Source organism: Lolium rigidum, chromosome 1, assembly GCF_022539505.1.
Source record: "Lolium rigidum isolate FL_2022 chromosome 1, APGP_CSIRO_Lrig_0.1, whole genome shotgun sequence".
In the NCBI taxonomy this organism is placed as follows: Eukaryota; Viridiplantae; Streptophyta; class Magnoliopsida; order Poales; family Poaceae; genus Lolium; species Lolium rigidum.
In genome coordinates, this window is record NC_061508.1 from 282,305,696 (window position 1) to 282,320,414 (window position 14,719).

General features: G+C 45.2%; 2 protein-coding genes across 2 annotated transcripts; both read right to left on the reverse strand.

The window, feature by feature from the left end:
• Positions 1 to 741: 741 nt before the first annotated feature.
• On the reverse strand, positions 742 to 1,104 carry LOC124659424 (pollen allergen Lol p 2-A-like). Its single transcript, XM_047197303.1, has one exon. The coding sequence runs from the start codon at positions 1,102 to 1,104 to the stop codon at positions 742 to 744; it is 363 nt and encodes a 120-aa protein (XP_047053259.1).
• Positions 1,105 to 8,038: 6,934 nt separating this feature from the next.
• On the reverse strand, positions 8,039 to 12,681 carry LOC124659435 (GTP-binding nuclear protein Ran-3-like). Its single transcript, XM_047197312.1, has 7 exons — positions 12,049 to 12,681; positions 9,953 to 10,079; positions 9,732 to 9,849; positions 8,964 to 9,053; positions 8,667 to 8,846; positions 8,432 to 8,509; positions 8,039 to 8,318 (listed from the first exon to the last, which is right to left on the reverse strand). The coding sequence occupies exons 1-7, from the start codon at positions 12,679 to 12,681 to the stop codon at positions 8,246 to 8,248; spliced, it is 1,299 nt and encodes a 432-aa protein (XP_047053268.1). The 3' UTR covers positions 8,039 to 8,245.
• Between the last annotated feature and the right edge of the window lie 2,038 nt (positions 12,682 to 14,719).

Sequence of the window (14,719 nt, forward strand, 5' to 3'; positions counted from 1 at the left end):
TCCGTCCATTCTTAAGCATATTTTGTCAATAAGAACTTAAACTAAGGTCAACAATAAAGATTCCTGATAAAAGAAAAGCTCCTTCAAGGCTAGTTTGTTGATGTGTCAAGAATTTCTCACGCCTTTTTTTTTTCATCCATGTATATTGTGAGGAGTATGCAGAAGATAAAATCTACATCTGCCCATAGTTATGTCCATGATTATTGCTTTGACACAAATTGAATGTTGGGAGTACATACTCATATAAGGTCACATAAGAAATATTGTCCGGCTCATTGTCGAAACTTTAATTCAGCATATTGTGGTAATGCAATAAAAAAGAGAGACACTTGGTTCATAATACCGTGTCCTTTTGGATAACATAATCCTCACAACCCTCTCTAAATTAAGAGTATAATAAATGATCTCCCCACAGTGAGATGATTAAAATGTTCCACTCACATTGATTAGCATAGCACTGAGGAGGCTTTTGGTAATACTTCAGAGCACAATATGTAAACTACAAATATATTTTTAAATTATTTTCAACATTTCAAAGAATGCGAGGGCCACCAAGATAGTTCTGTAAAATAATAAATGACTCAACAAATCAGCATCCCCTCCCGGGAAATGACTCATGACAAACCACCTCATCACAAATAAAATCCTCGACAACTTATTCACGGTACGATCTCGGCGAACGAGATACATGGAAAAAATCAAAAACTTTGGACGATGACCGATGATCCATGGCGGATCGCTTTACTCCTCGGGCTTGTAGGTGGTGCCGACCTTGAAGTCCGCCGGAACCACATCGTCGAACACGTTCCTCATACCCTTCTCGGACACAAAGCGGAAGTTGAATGGACCCTTGAGAGGCTTGTCGCTCTTGATCTCCCACACGCCGTCGCCGTTCTTCTTCAGGGCCAGCCACTCGTTGGACCCGTGCTCCTTGAGCTCCACCTCTGCCATGGAGTCGCCCTCCTTGTTGTACTTGATGGACAGAGCAAGGTTCTTCTCGTCCGACCCCTTCTCCACCGTAAACTCCACGGGGGCCGCGCACCACGCGCCCACGAACAGCACCGCCAACACCGCCGCGGCCAGCATCCTGCTTGAGGAAGCCATTCAGGATATGGTTGGTTGGTTTCTTGTGTGTGTCTGTGCTGCTACTCCTCTGGATTCTCAACTGCTGATGGAAGGATGATTCATACATGGGGTATTTATGTCCGGATGGGCGGCACTCCGGCAACGTCGCGGAGGGCTCCTGGCTACGTACCGGCCGGGCTTCCCGGAAGGGAACAGAGCATGGCCACGGAGAAAAAGACGCGCTTAGACATGCACTCACAAGCTCGGTCTCTTGCATGGCTTTGGCGAAAATAGTCAATACAAAGGACTTGGGTCATTACCATTTGTTTCAGTGATCATACGGACTTGTGAGTGTATCTGTACAATTTGAAAAGAAATCACAATGACGACAAGAATCATCATAACCACTATGAAACAACAGAAATTACAATCATCTTTTAGTTGCGGCTGGATCTCATTTTTTATGTTGAACTTTCAAGTTTCAAAAAAAAATTAAAATAAATCATGGACCTAGGTTATGTTGTATCTTGTCCACCTGTGAAGTCGTAGATTGTAGTTTTTGGCGTCTGAGAGCAAATATTACGTAGCTACGTACTTGCGCTCACAAATACATGAGGAAACTATATATAGGTTGCAGAGCGACCGAGAGTGGTTTTTCGGGCATGCACAAAATCTCTTTGTTTCGTTCAGTTTCAATGCTTATGAAATATTTGACACCAGGTGGAGTTTCTCACTATTGTTAAGTTTGTAGCCTTATAAAGAATTATGGTCCTATATTTCTGGTACTAAAAACTAATGCTACTACGTATTAGTGGGTCAGGTTCTTCAAATTCTTTTGTCATACATGACATAATCGTGTAATTCTCTGAAGGCAGCCGAAAACAAATACCAAACCACAAACATGTAAATACCAATGAAGATTCTTCCATAATTTTAGTTTGAGCCGTAATGTCAAGGTTACATGCCCGAGCGCAACAATTAAAGTAGTCAACTAACATGGGCAAGAGTACCAACACCAGTATGCCAGGGAAAAGTAACCGGACAGCCTTAGCAACATCAGTGGGGAATCACCATTGTTGAGAACGTAAAAGTCAGGACAAATTTTGCGAGGACAATAATCCTCGCAGCAACCATGAGAAAAGACCGAAACTAGATCTGACGAAGAAGGATCTGAAGGTCCATACCTAAAATATTGTAGTCATCCAACCCACCATTGACGTTAAGAAGGAGATCTCGTTGTTGAACGAAGAACTAAAGATCACTTATCGTAGAGATGTCATCTCCATTGAGGCGTGTGCCAAAAATAAGATGACTACCAACTTCCTAAAAAATAATATTTTTATTAAAAACTTCACACATAGATCGGGTTCCCCACCCCTCCCAACGCCGGCGAGGCCGGCTAGAGGAGGGAACCGATCTGTGGAGGAAGGGGATGCGGAGGCGCGCTAGGTTTATGAGGCGGTGGTTCTATTTCTATAGTTGCATTCTCGGTTGGTTCTATATTAGTTGTTACTGATCTAGTCCAAATATATGTACAGACATGTCCTAGTAATAAGAATCTGGTCATTTGGGTAATTACATACACTGAGAGATGGGTAGATCATGTTAGATAGATTTTGCTCTTTGCTTCTCCTTTGAGCCTATGGTCCTTTAAGTTGTTGCTCTCAAATAACTTTTTGTACATATTACTTTTTATTTGTTTAAAGGAAAAAATACACAGTGAGGAAACACAATGTTCAACCTAAAAAAACATACAGTAACACTATGAGACCTCCTATGCGGGACTTAGTTTTCCACGAGAGATGACCCAAGAACATGCACGGTTCTTATAGCAACAATTCTAGATGCTGACTTATAGGACCTTTTAATTGAGAGGACTTCATCAGAAACGGTGTTAGCGAAGGAGAGGTATGACATGGCGGTCAAATCGAAAGGTCAGGGAAGTATAGCCATGGCACATCTCGAGTTGAGACCACTAGGAAGCGGGATAGGGCGATGATTTCCCAAGATGGTTCTTCAGTCACGTGGCGGTGTCAATGATAGGACCGTGCGTGGGAGCATCAATCTCTAGGCGAAGCAATGGATAAGGAGAAGATAATCCTTCACAGCTAGACATGCGGATATGGTTTCGCTTGCATGGTGATGTTCATGTGAAATGCGTGTGTGTGGCGACTGTGAGCTTTGCGTTTGTGTTTTGCTGCTGTGTTTTATTGCTGCGTGTCGCCAGGTGATGTTTTTTTTCTTCTTCCTTTTGTTGGGTGCGTCCTTAATGCTTTGACTAGTACTTGACATTATATTGGACTGAGTGTAATTAGTATCTTGTTGATATTAATATATTCCCTTCATCGAAAAATATGTCACTTAATTTGCATGATTGAAATCCTTAAAAAAATGCTAGGGTTCTTTCTCACTCTATTTTGAAGAAAATTATTATTTCCATCAGCACAAACCTCTCATCCTGCAATTCATATGTTTTTGTCTGCAGCGTCAAGCTACTATTTGGTGTCAACTCCTCTACTTTCTTTAAACATATATGGCTCAGGAGTAGATAACATTCTAATTTTGCGTCTAATCTTGTACATCGAAGAAGACCTCAGCATGTTGAGAAAATTGCTCGTAGAACATGGAATAAGCCATCAAAATGTCCACATTTTTTGAAACAAGGAAATTTCTTAGACTGTCTTACATTTTTCTTAACAAGGCAAAAGACTTGTTCATTTCATTAACTTAGAAGAGATTGAAAAATTCATAGTTAATTAACAGAGCTAAAGCTGTAAAAATGCCCACAATGGCAATCATGGAATATGATAGGTCTGATCATGGCATACTGGGCTGACCTGGATCAAAACGGAGACCGCACACACATCGCCGTGAAGATAAACACGGACGAGGAAGGCCAAAGCATCATCAGCATCACTTCTCTTTGAGCAAGCGAACCCGAGTTTGACAAAGGATTGTTTACAGGAATCGAAGTCAATCCTGCTCCGGAGATGGGAGACGGAACAAGTTTGGATCAAAGACACGATGATACTGATGAATTTCTCTAAGAATTTATTATGGGTAGGATCACAAGATTGTATATTACAAGACTAGAAGGATCATCGAGTCGTACCATTTGTTGCGTGACATCGTCATTGTTGTTGCAACATTGTTTTATAGCGACACACATACCCGATGACCCCTACACATGCGGAAGAGTTGACTGGCACAAGGACATGAGCTACCGTCGGAACCACCTTGGACAACTTTGTTCTCAAGAGAAAACCCTGTGCCAAGCGTTGTCATTGCGCGGTCTGAGGAGTCCCAGACCTAGAGTTTCCACCGGAGCATCCGGGTACAGGAGACTAGATCTGTTGCATGATGCCCTCAGCAAGGTAACAACATCCGTGATGCCGCCGTTAAATCATCCTGCCAAGCAACAATTTTTAATCCGTCACTCTCATATGAGAAAAGGACCTTAATTAAGAAAGGATGTGCGCTTTCGGCCATATATTAGCTACTGCCACTGATTCCTGTGACGGAACTCAGTTCCCATAGTCGAGCGCATGACAGGCCTAACTTTGTCATGCACCTGAGAGGGTGTCGACTTGCTTAATTTCCATTGCCAACTTTTCTACGCTGGCCGGCCGGCAGGATCTCCGCAAAAGCGAAAGGCGGAACCGCTTTTGGTCGACCGATTTCCTCCCATGAGGCAAGCATAACGAACTACTCCGTACTTGGTAAAAAACGCGATGTGCTACGTCTTTTGGGTTGGAGTCTCGACTCGACGACGACGTAAAGGCCTAACCACTGCGCGCATGCACCGGCAGTCAGATCGATCCAAGGCAACGCGCCGAAGGAACCATTGTGTGTACACCGTCGATACACCTCGCTCCTAGCTAGCTAGCCGGGTAATCATACATCACAAGTCACAAGCTGTCACCAGTCTACTTTTTCTCGCGTAGCTTTCAGAATATTTTGAAGTTTCTGATATTTTATTTTCTAAGCATTTTTTATGTAGTGTCCGTGGAGAAAATATTTTCAATACTACGCGATCGTTACATGCGTCATCCAACAGCAAACGTCAGTAGCAAATTCAAAATGATTTCAGGAATTGAGCGAAGAAACGTGTGCATTTTTGGCCAACAGTTGAATCAGGAAACTTGTTTTCCCTCATTGAGTCAGCTAGATCGTCACTCGTCAGACAATAAATTAAAAATGATAATGAAAATGTTAGCACTTACTCCCTCTCTGTTTTAGTGAACTAGGCGTACAAATTTACTAGTTGAAAGTCAACATCTTTTAAGTTTGATCATTGTGTTGTAGATAAAAAAATGTAAATATTTATGATACCACTCCAATATTGGAAGACTCACTCTAAAATACATTTTCACAATATATTTGTTTCATGTTGTATATATTCGTACTTCTTTACATATTTGACCAAACTTCAGAAGTTTTAATATTTGACTAAATTTATAAATGGTATTCATCGGAACGGAGGTACTCTCACAAAATAGCCTGTCATTAGCGGCGTCCCAAACCATCAATCTTGTTATTTAAATGGGTCCAGTGAACATGATTAATGACAAGTATTATCATCCTACAATGAGGGCAGCGAGGTTTAAATGATTGTGAAAAAGTGTGCGACTTTGTTGGCCAACAGTTGAGTCAGGAAATATTTCTTCCCCCCTTTTAAGTTGAATCACCTAGTTCATCAGAAGCATTATTGCTCAACAGTTGGCCAACAAGAGTACAAGTCATAATTCTGTACATGGTAGCATGACCGGCGCTTGTCATGTAACATCCATGATCCATCCAATTAACTAAACCGACCCAAAGCACACACAATAATCAGTTAGAAAAGAATAATTACTAAACAAATATGCACGATTGTGTCAACCATGTAAGACGCGAATCGGTATAGAAGGCAATAACTTAACCACATTGATCGTGTTCTAGTTGAGTTAATCACTGTGATCATGGTGTCCGTGTTCCCTCTTGCCAAAAAAATGTCGATGTTACCGTTATGTCTTGCGCCTATGTAAAGATGTAACCGATGGGAGAACAACCTTCCACCGTACAAAAAATCACATAATCAACAGTTTTCAGTGCGCGCTATTTTTTGCGTGTGTGCGTAGGCCCCACGTCAACGTGACCATTGCAAAGCGCGGTGGAGTCGGTACATACGGACGTAACTTACCTGCCGCGACAGCGAGACACGCAATGTGCGATAGCCTTTCTTTCTTGGAGTTGCCGGACGACAGCAAAATGGTAATGGCTTTCAGGGGACAGTAAGAAGACGCCGGCCATCCGCAGATCGTATGTTGACCTTGCAGTGGTACGCATGACGGCATGAGATCGATATCGCGTGCGTGTGACAGCGTTAATTGGTGGCCATGCAGTCGAGATGTGTGCGCCTCGTGGATCACAACTTTTTTTCCGGTATGTGACGTACGCGTCCTGTCAAGACGAGAAGACAGAGTGCTAGGCGGACGGGCAGGCTTAACAGATTGAACAGGCGTGGTCGCGTGTGGACGTGGCCTCTTATCTGACCATGCATGTATTTTCTCTCGTTCATGCGATGAGTGGGGGCTCGGTCGCTGTGTGCACCAACCGGCAGATGGAGCCCAGGAATGAACATGATCTGCACCATAAGTACACGCCCAATCTGCGCTGCTCGATCGCGATCTGATCGGTCAAGGTCGATCGAGCCCCACACGTCCACGTACATGGGACAGCCGCCATCTCCGGTGGCTCCCCCTGTCCCTCGTTTCCACGGCAGGCAGTTCGGCAACGGTGCCGTGCGCATCCTAGCCCACCATCGTACGTACGTGTGTGACGTGTGTCTAACTGTCCACTACCTTGTCCGTCTAGCCGGCTGTTGTGAAGCTCGCCCATGAATCTCGTGTATCGCATGAAATCCAACTGCGGGGGACATTTTTTCTAGTTACGATTCCACTTGCAAAACGAAAAAATCACGGTGGCAACTGGCAACGCAATCATCACTCATGAGTCCTGATGCATGAATCAACAGGTAAATCAAACGGTGAAATAGCAAAAATCTGAAATCATATTTATTTGAGACTATATTATTAAGAGCAAAACCTTCGAGTAGCGTTTCTGTCAACCCAAACACTCCCATCTAGAAAATGTATCGTTCCACCAACCCCGATGTCAGTCCACCCTGCCTCCCATGGTCTTTTAGGCCTTGAAGGTGCGACGGGCACAAGAGTTTCGGTTCCTTACTTAAATTTTCTTTCACTAGCTTCTTCGAAATGATGAGCTGGTGGTGACATCTCCTCAGTGATGCACACGTGGAATCTCATGGGATCTATTCGGCTCTCGCATTCGTTGTTCTGATTTCATTCCTGGCTCTTCCGATCTACGGTTTTTATCTTTCCGTGATGGTTGCTTCTCGAATACACTATTTATCTGGAGTTTTAGCAGAACAATTTCTCATCTGTCTGCTACAACAAGCTCTACGACGACAAAATTTGCATATCTCAGGTGATGGAGAAGCAATGATGGCAGCTCGGCTTCAGCTCGCTCCAATGCTTGTAGTCGTCATAGGAGATCAAAAAATCTGTATGTAATTTTTACTGTCAATAATGATAATTAATAGCTAGATGGACTTTTTTTAAGGGATGATATGCAGCAAGTAAAGTGACGTTCGCCTCAGCCGGCAGCAGAGCCCGACCTGGAATGCATGATGTGGGCTGCTCGGTACCAGCCCAGCATAACGTATTACTAGAGAAAGTAGCGCGAATTGCAGCCAGGGTCGCAAATTTCATGGCTCGGCCCGTCTGGCTGCTATGTACTCCGTAGGTGCTTATTACGCGGGCTTATCTGCTACTGCTATTTTGCCGACTAGCTATGCCCTTGCACGGAGACACTCTGTGCATTTTGTCTTAACAGCGCCGAAAATAGGGGAAGTAGGAAAAGGCAACACATTGGCAATGATAACGAAACTGATTAACCATCCCATTATTGGTTCTGTTTTCTCAAGCACTTGACAAAGATATCTCAGCTCATATCAAGTACTACGGCCAAAACACGAACTGTCGCACAAACCAGCTACATCAAACGCCTACTAGAAAGTCTGACTGCGGACACAGATATCTCACTTCTCAAAAGAGTTCTAATTCTAAATCATATGTATGCTTTCAACTGAACTAGGTACAGCCTCCGATCTATCAGCTCAGTCCATGATGTTTTCATCATCCTCATCCGGGAGGGGCATTGCCGCCGCAGCTGCTATCTCTGCTTCAATCCTGCACACACACAAAAGTTCTTCAGCATCAGAGGAGGAAGGCAACATCACAAAGCATGCAGTTTCAGTAGAGGAAGTATAAGCAGGAGTCTTCAGAGTATTGCTTCCACTCACTTTTTCTGCGCGACGAGGTCGACAGTGACTTCAGCAGGTTTGAGGGCCAACTCCTCAACAAACCGGAGGTTCATGTCCCTGCAATCACATCCGTATATCATTATTGTGTTGATTGTTCAGAATGATGTTATATTCCTTATTGTTCAGAATTAGCATAGCATTTCTTTTTTACTGAAGGAGAATCTATGTAGCATTCAAACAGTTAAGGTGGTGTGGTGCAGCGGAAATTAGTTACCCTGAGAACTTCCTCGCAAAATAGAGGAAAGGCTTTTCGAAGTTGTAGTTGCTCTTGGCAGAGATTTCATAGTACTGGAGGCTCTTCTTCCTGTGGAAGGTCACCATCTTGGACTTCACTTGTCGGTTCTTCACGTCCACCTTGTTGCCGCACAGGACCATTGGGATGTTCTCGCAAACCCTGCAGGTTGCAACAAATTATTCAGTAGATGTGTCAGGTCAATTTTAGGAGAATTGTTGAAATATAAGCAAATGCTAGGTGGAGACCGAAGATATTCTGGGAGAGCAGAATTTTTACCTGCAGATGTCCCTGTGCCAGGTGGGAACGTTCTTGTAGGTGAGCCTGGAGGTGACATCGAACATGATGATGGCACACTGGCCATGGATGCTGAAAAACAACAGGAGAAAAGGTAGAATGCAGTCTCTCAATGTGCACAAGCCAAAGAAGTAGCAGTACAAGACATGAACCATTGTGTCTGTTGATCATGGCATCTTAGTTGCTTTGCTGAAAATCACAAGCTCCTATGTACGTACGTAGGTGCTTAGGTGTAATCTAGTCAATTCTAGGTGCTGCAAATACTACCGATGTTTGGGGTCATCAGTAAAAGATCAGTGTTGTGAAGCAGGCAGACTGTGTGCAAGTACTGTATCTTCTAAATACCAACTCATCATCCGTTTAAACATTATTTTCTGAGGTTAGTAGTATGAATAATCAACAGTGCAGTAAGAGATCGCCCAAAAAAACTCTGCATCAAGAAACTTGGGCTACTTGTTTCTAGCAACTAATCCAAGTGATCAATTGGATACAAAATCGGAGGCATAGAGTACGACAAATAAAGCCAACAATGCAGGATGCAAATACGTCACCGTGACCAACATGATTATTTCTTACTAATTTACTAGACCAGAAATTTCGAAACCCCGTCAAGTATGTAGGTAGGTACTAAGAGATTATATTACTGAAACATCTGAACCTAGATCGAGCGTAAGTAGCACTCGTCTCATCACAGATTCATCTTAGATAATTGCAGGTAGCTAGTTGAGTTGATTCGAAGCAGGGTCTTACTAGTATCCGTCACGGAGGCCGCCGAACTTTTCCTGTCCGGCCGTGTCCCAGCAGTAGAACCTGATCCTTCCGCGGTTCGTCTGGAAGTCCAGCGGCCGCACCTCCACGCCGATCGTCGCTGCAGAACAACACGCACGTCATCAACAGAAACACACGAGACCCGACCAAGATCCGAAAGAGCCATCAGACTAGAGACGTAAACAGGCAGGTTCATGACTTACGTTCGTATTTCTTCTCGAACTCGCCGGTGACGTGCCTCTTCACGAAGGTGGTCTTGCCGGTGCCGCCGTCGCCGACGAGGACGAGCTTGAAGCTGGGGTACTCCACCGCCTGGGTGCCTGGGAGAGCCTGCACGCGTTGGGTCGGAATCGAGAATCGAAATTCATCAGCCAACCAGGACAAGAGGCACAAAAACGAACGAGCAATCTAGCTAGAACGGCCGAGGAGAACCGCCTTGAAATTTGAGACCAAAACAAGAAGGAGATCGAAGAAATCCACGCACCATTGGAATCGAAACCTCCGGAGCGAGTCGCCGGACCAGAAACGAGGAGCACGGTCTAGCGTCGGCGGGTTGGAGACGGGATCGGAGAGCGATGGGCTTGAGGATTTCGGTGAGAGGGGACAGCCCGCGGCCGAAGCTTATATATGGCGCCGTCCACGGAAGCCGCGGTTGCCGGTAGCCGCCATGGTGTAGCTTGAGATCTAAGCGGAAAATTTTGGCCGCACGATGCGAACGTACACGTTAATCCTGGCCGTCCGTGTGTGTAACGGTCGGTGGTTAGCTTGGGATCTAAGCTATGTCCCACCGCACGCACACGCGACCCGTGCAAGGTTGAGGACGCAACGGAAATGAGTAGCGTCGTCTCGACGCTGACACCGAGTCTTACCTTGACCCTGGTCTTCCTGGACATGGAAATATCGTTTACTACTACTCGTCTATAGTGGCGGACGCAACAAAGAATTGGAGGAGGTATATCATAAAAAAAATTACGCACCCACAAAATGTGAAAAACCTTTGCATAATGAAGTAATGAAGTAACGAACAATATACAAGACAAATTCATTGTAAACAATTGAAATTCAATAAATATATCAAATGTGCACGATTACAATATAAATAGTTCAAAACATTAAAAGAGTCTTACATGATAGAATATAGCATAACTAGAAAACTACATCATTTCTTCAATCTATGGTTTCGCATTGCCATAAAAGTTTCAACAATGACATCATCACTTAAATTAATAAACACCCCTCACTCGATAAATGTTACTAAACAATGGTTCAAGAACTCATGACCCATACTATTTCTCAACTTGTTTTTCACTATACTCATTGCGGAAAATACTCTTTCAACATTCGCCGTCGCCACCGGTAGAAGCAGTATCAATTTGAGAAGCATGTAAAATAAATCATAAACAACATGCTTTTTGTTTTTGTTTCAACAAGCTTCATAGAGAGCTCACCAAGATGATAGACAAATTTGAATCTATCAGCTTTTCTCATGTCATCAATAAAGATCTCAAGTTGGGGTTTAAGTTTTAACAAATCCATGCTTGATATGTCATTGGGCTAGAATAATTAAGCAAGTCTCGTTACCTTTTGTGCATCATAAGAAACAAATGAATTCACGGGATTCAAAGCCCCTATACAAGTAAGCAACTCCATGTTAACCTCATAAACCGATTGTTAAGCTCTTGAATAATTTGATAAATAACACCAAGATACACTTCTCTTCTGTAAAGATCATTATTTGTTTGTTTTTCATAATACCGTTGTGATCTTCCATGAGCCACATAATTGGACTCCGGTGAAGGAACTTCAATGCCATGTGTGTTGCAAAAGAATGTCAACTTTGAAAGAAATCTTTCCCATCCAAGGGATGACCTAATATCCTTCATTTCCTCCTTTGCCAATGGGCAATTGGGCTTTTTACATGGGGTACCTAAATTTTTTTTATACTGTATAGAGAACTACCACAATCGCATCTCTCCACGTTGGTCAAGTTCTCTTTTTTTTAACAAGGGGAGCCCCGAAGGGTCTAGAAGCTTATATTAATATCCAAACAGTGGAGGTGTACATTATTACAGAGGACCCCAAAAGAAAGATAGATTAAAACATGAGTCCCCAATCTCCTCTGAAAGATGTAAAAAGAAATTAGGTCCCTCCATATCTCCTCTGCCGAGCCGGATGTCAGCTGCACCATCGTCAAGCATCGCCGCGGGGACGAAACCACTTGCTGCAATATCGACGTTGGGCGCGGCCGCTGACCTGGAAGAAGGCCTCCAATGGAGGTTGATAGAACACCGGAGCTCACCGGCGTTAACAAATGGCACGTAGCCGTCGAGATGAAGCTCGCCGAAATTGCTTCCAAACTTCGGAAGGCCCAACCAGATGAACTCTCGCCAACTCCTTCGATGTAGACTAGCCCGCCCTCAATCACGACACTCCTGCCACGGGTGGGAGAAGGCAAGCAGAGATGATTGGAGCAGCAATAACTCATCACATTATGGCCACCAAAGACAACACCGTCGTTGCCGTCTTCATCTTCCTCCTCGCCGTCACGGCCGGCCAGGTCGATGTCGAGGTTGTCGAGGGCGTAGCTTTGCAGCCACAAGTGCTTACTACTGAGGGGCTTGGCAAGATGAGCGTATGATTCCATCCCCAACCGTAGGGGCTTGACATCACAGCTCCTCGGCCATTCACCGGTGCCGCACCTAGACACCAGGGAAAGAGAGCCCCTGCTCTTCTCCAGCGCTCCACTGTCCTCAATCCGTCTTCCCCACCCCTCACCACCATGGCCGGCCGGTGGGAGGAGGACGAACAGAGAAAGGATGGAGACCAAGGATAGAGAGCTGACCTTGGACTTATTGACGGAGATCCATGGGGATGGTTGAGCGCCGCCGTCTCCAACCGCCGGAGCTCCTTGTCGCGCCGCCACCACCACCATCCACACCAGATCTTGCCCAGAAGATCTGGAGCATGACTGCAAGACCTCGGCATCCCGCCGACAACTCTAAACCTAGCCCTATCTACATCACCGGCGCGTCCCCTCCCCATCTCCGGCCGGCAGCGCCACCAAAAAAGGGTCGGGTTCGGCCCGGTCTCCTTGGGTGAACGGGCGGAAGAGGTGGGGGCGGAGAGGGAGGACGAAGAGGAGAGCGGTCCGTGTCCTGGTTAGCTCCTGCTTAAACGGGTCAAGTTCTCCTAGCCATCGATCGCGGTTCGTCGCCACCACAATCTCATCTATCACCGTCACCGGTGATCGTGTTTGTAGCTAGTTGATTCCGCATCAAGACCGACCTCTCCTCCTGCCTCCTCGCCACCGGCTCATGCCAAGGTGATCGCCTGAACGCCGGTCACTATCACCGTCAAGGTAGGCTTGCAATCTTGCTGCTATGGGAAGATCAGCCGGACATGTCCGGCAACATTTGTAGGCATGCCAGGTACCAGCGAATAGGCTGCCGTCTGGGAGTTGGACTGCCCAGCGTACTAAACCAAAATGCTGCAGAACTGTTCAGATACAAACCATGCCGCTGCCTCCCTTGCCGAGGCTCGTGTCCACATGCACCACCTCATAGTACCTTGTGGCCGGCAAGCACCGTACCGTATTGTTGTGCCTCTTGCACACCGGCCACTGCCCGGCAAATTCGCCATTGATGAACCGACAACGGTGAACATACTTGATACTTCTATCTATATATGGGCAACATGTTCGTAAAAATAAGCTGGATCATACGGATTTTGTATAGGGCTACGTATACCTATTTAGTCTTTTTTAAACCATCATACCCTTAATTATGATGGATACCAAGCGATCTCAGCTGCCTTTGTGTTTTAGTTTATCTAAGTTTGAAGGAGGGGGCTGTATTAGAGCAAATGCCAATAACATATCGGAAAGATTTCTACACACAACACTTCTTTTTAGAAACATAGTACAAACGAGACACTCATATACATGCACATACAGTACCCCTATGAACGCACACACGCACCTCCCGTGAGCATCTTCGGAAGACTGAGCGGTGAATTGGATTTTGAAATTGACGAAATCGATCACCACAGGAGCCTCGCTGCCAACGGGAATGTCGCCCTCCCACTGAATGAATATTCCACCTTTATGAGACACATAGATGTTAAACCTAGGGTTTAAACTCTGGTGGGCTGGAGGTACACCCACCCTCCTAACCACCCAACCTCAGGATGGTTCTCACATTTTCTTTTCTTGTTTTCCTCTTTTGTTCATGTATTTATTCCATTCAACATTTTTCTCAAATGAGCCAAGCTATATACTCTCCCCGCCCCATAAAACTTAATTAACATTTCTAAATTTAAATATATCTACATACTAGATGATTGATACGTCCAAAACGTATCTACTTTCCCGAACACTTTTGCTATTGTTTTGCCTTTAATTTGTGTATTTTGGATACAACTAACACGGACTAACGCTGTTTTCAGCAGAATTGCTCTGGTGTCTCGTTTTTGTGCAGAAATCCAACTTTCAGGAAAATCCCCGAATTTATGTCGAAGGTCTTATTTTTCCAGAAGAATTACGGAGCCGGAAGGGCAAGCCAGGTGGAGGCCCGAGGCCCCCACACACTAGGCCGGCGCGGCCCGGGGAGGGCGCGCCGCCCTACTGTGTGGCCTCCTCGGCTGGCCTCTGACGCCCCTCTCTGGACTACTTAAGGGTTTCGATCTAAAAACGCGAGACGAGAAGTCGAAGTCGCCAGAAACCCTCCAGAACGCCGCCACATCGCGAAACTCCGTCTCGGGACCAGAAACTCCGTTCTGGCACTCCGCCGGGATGGGGAATTGGAGGAGATCATCGCCATCATCACCACCGACGCCTCTCCATCGACCAGCCATGTTTCCCCCATCCATGTGTGAGTAATTCCCCCGCTGTAGGCTGAAGGGGATGGTAGGGATTGGATGAGATTGGTCATGTAATAGCATAAGATTGTTAGGGCATAGTCGCCATATTACCA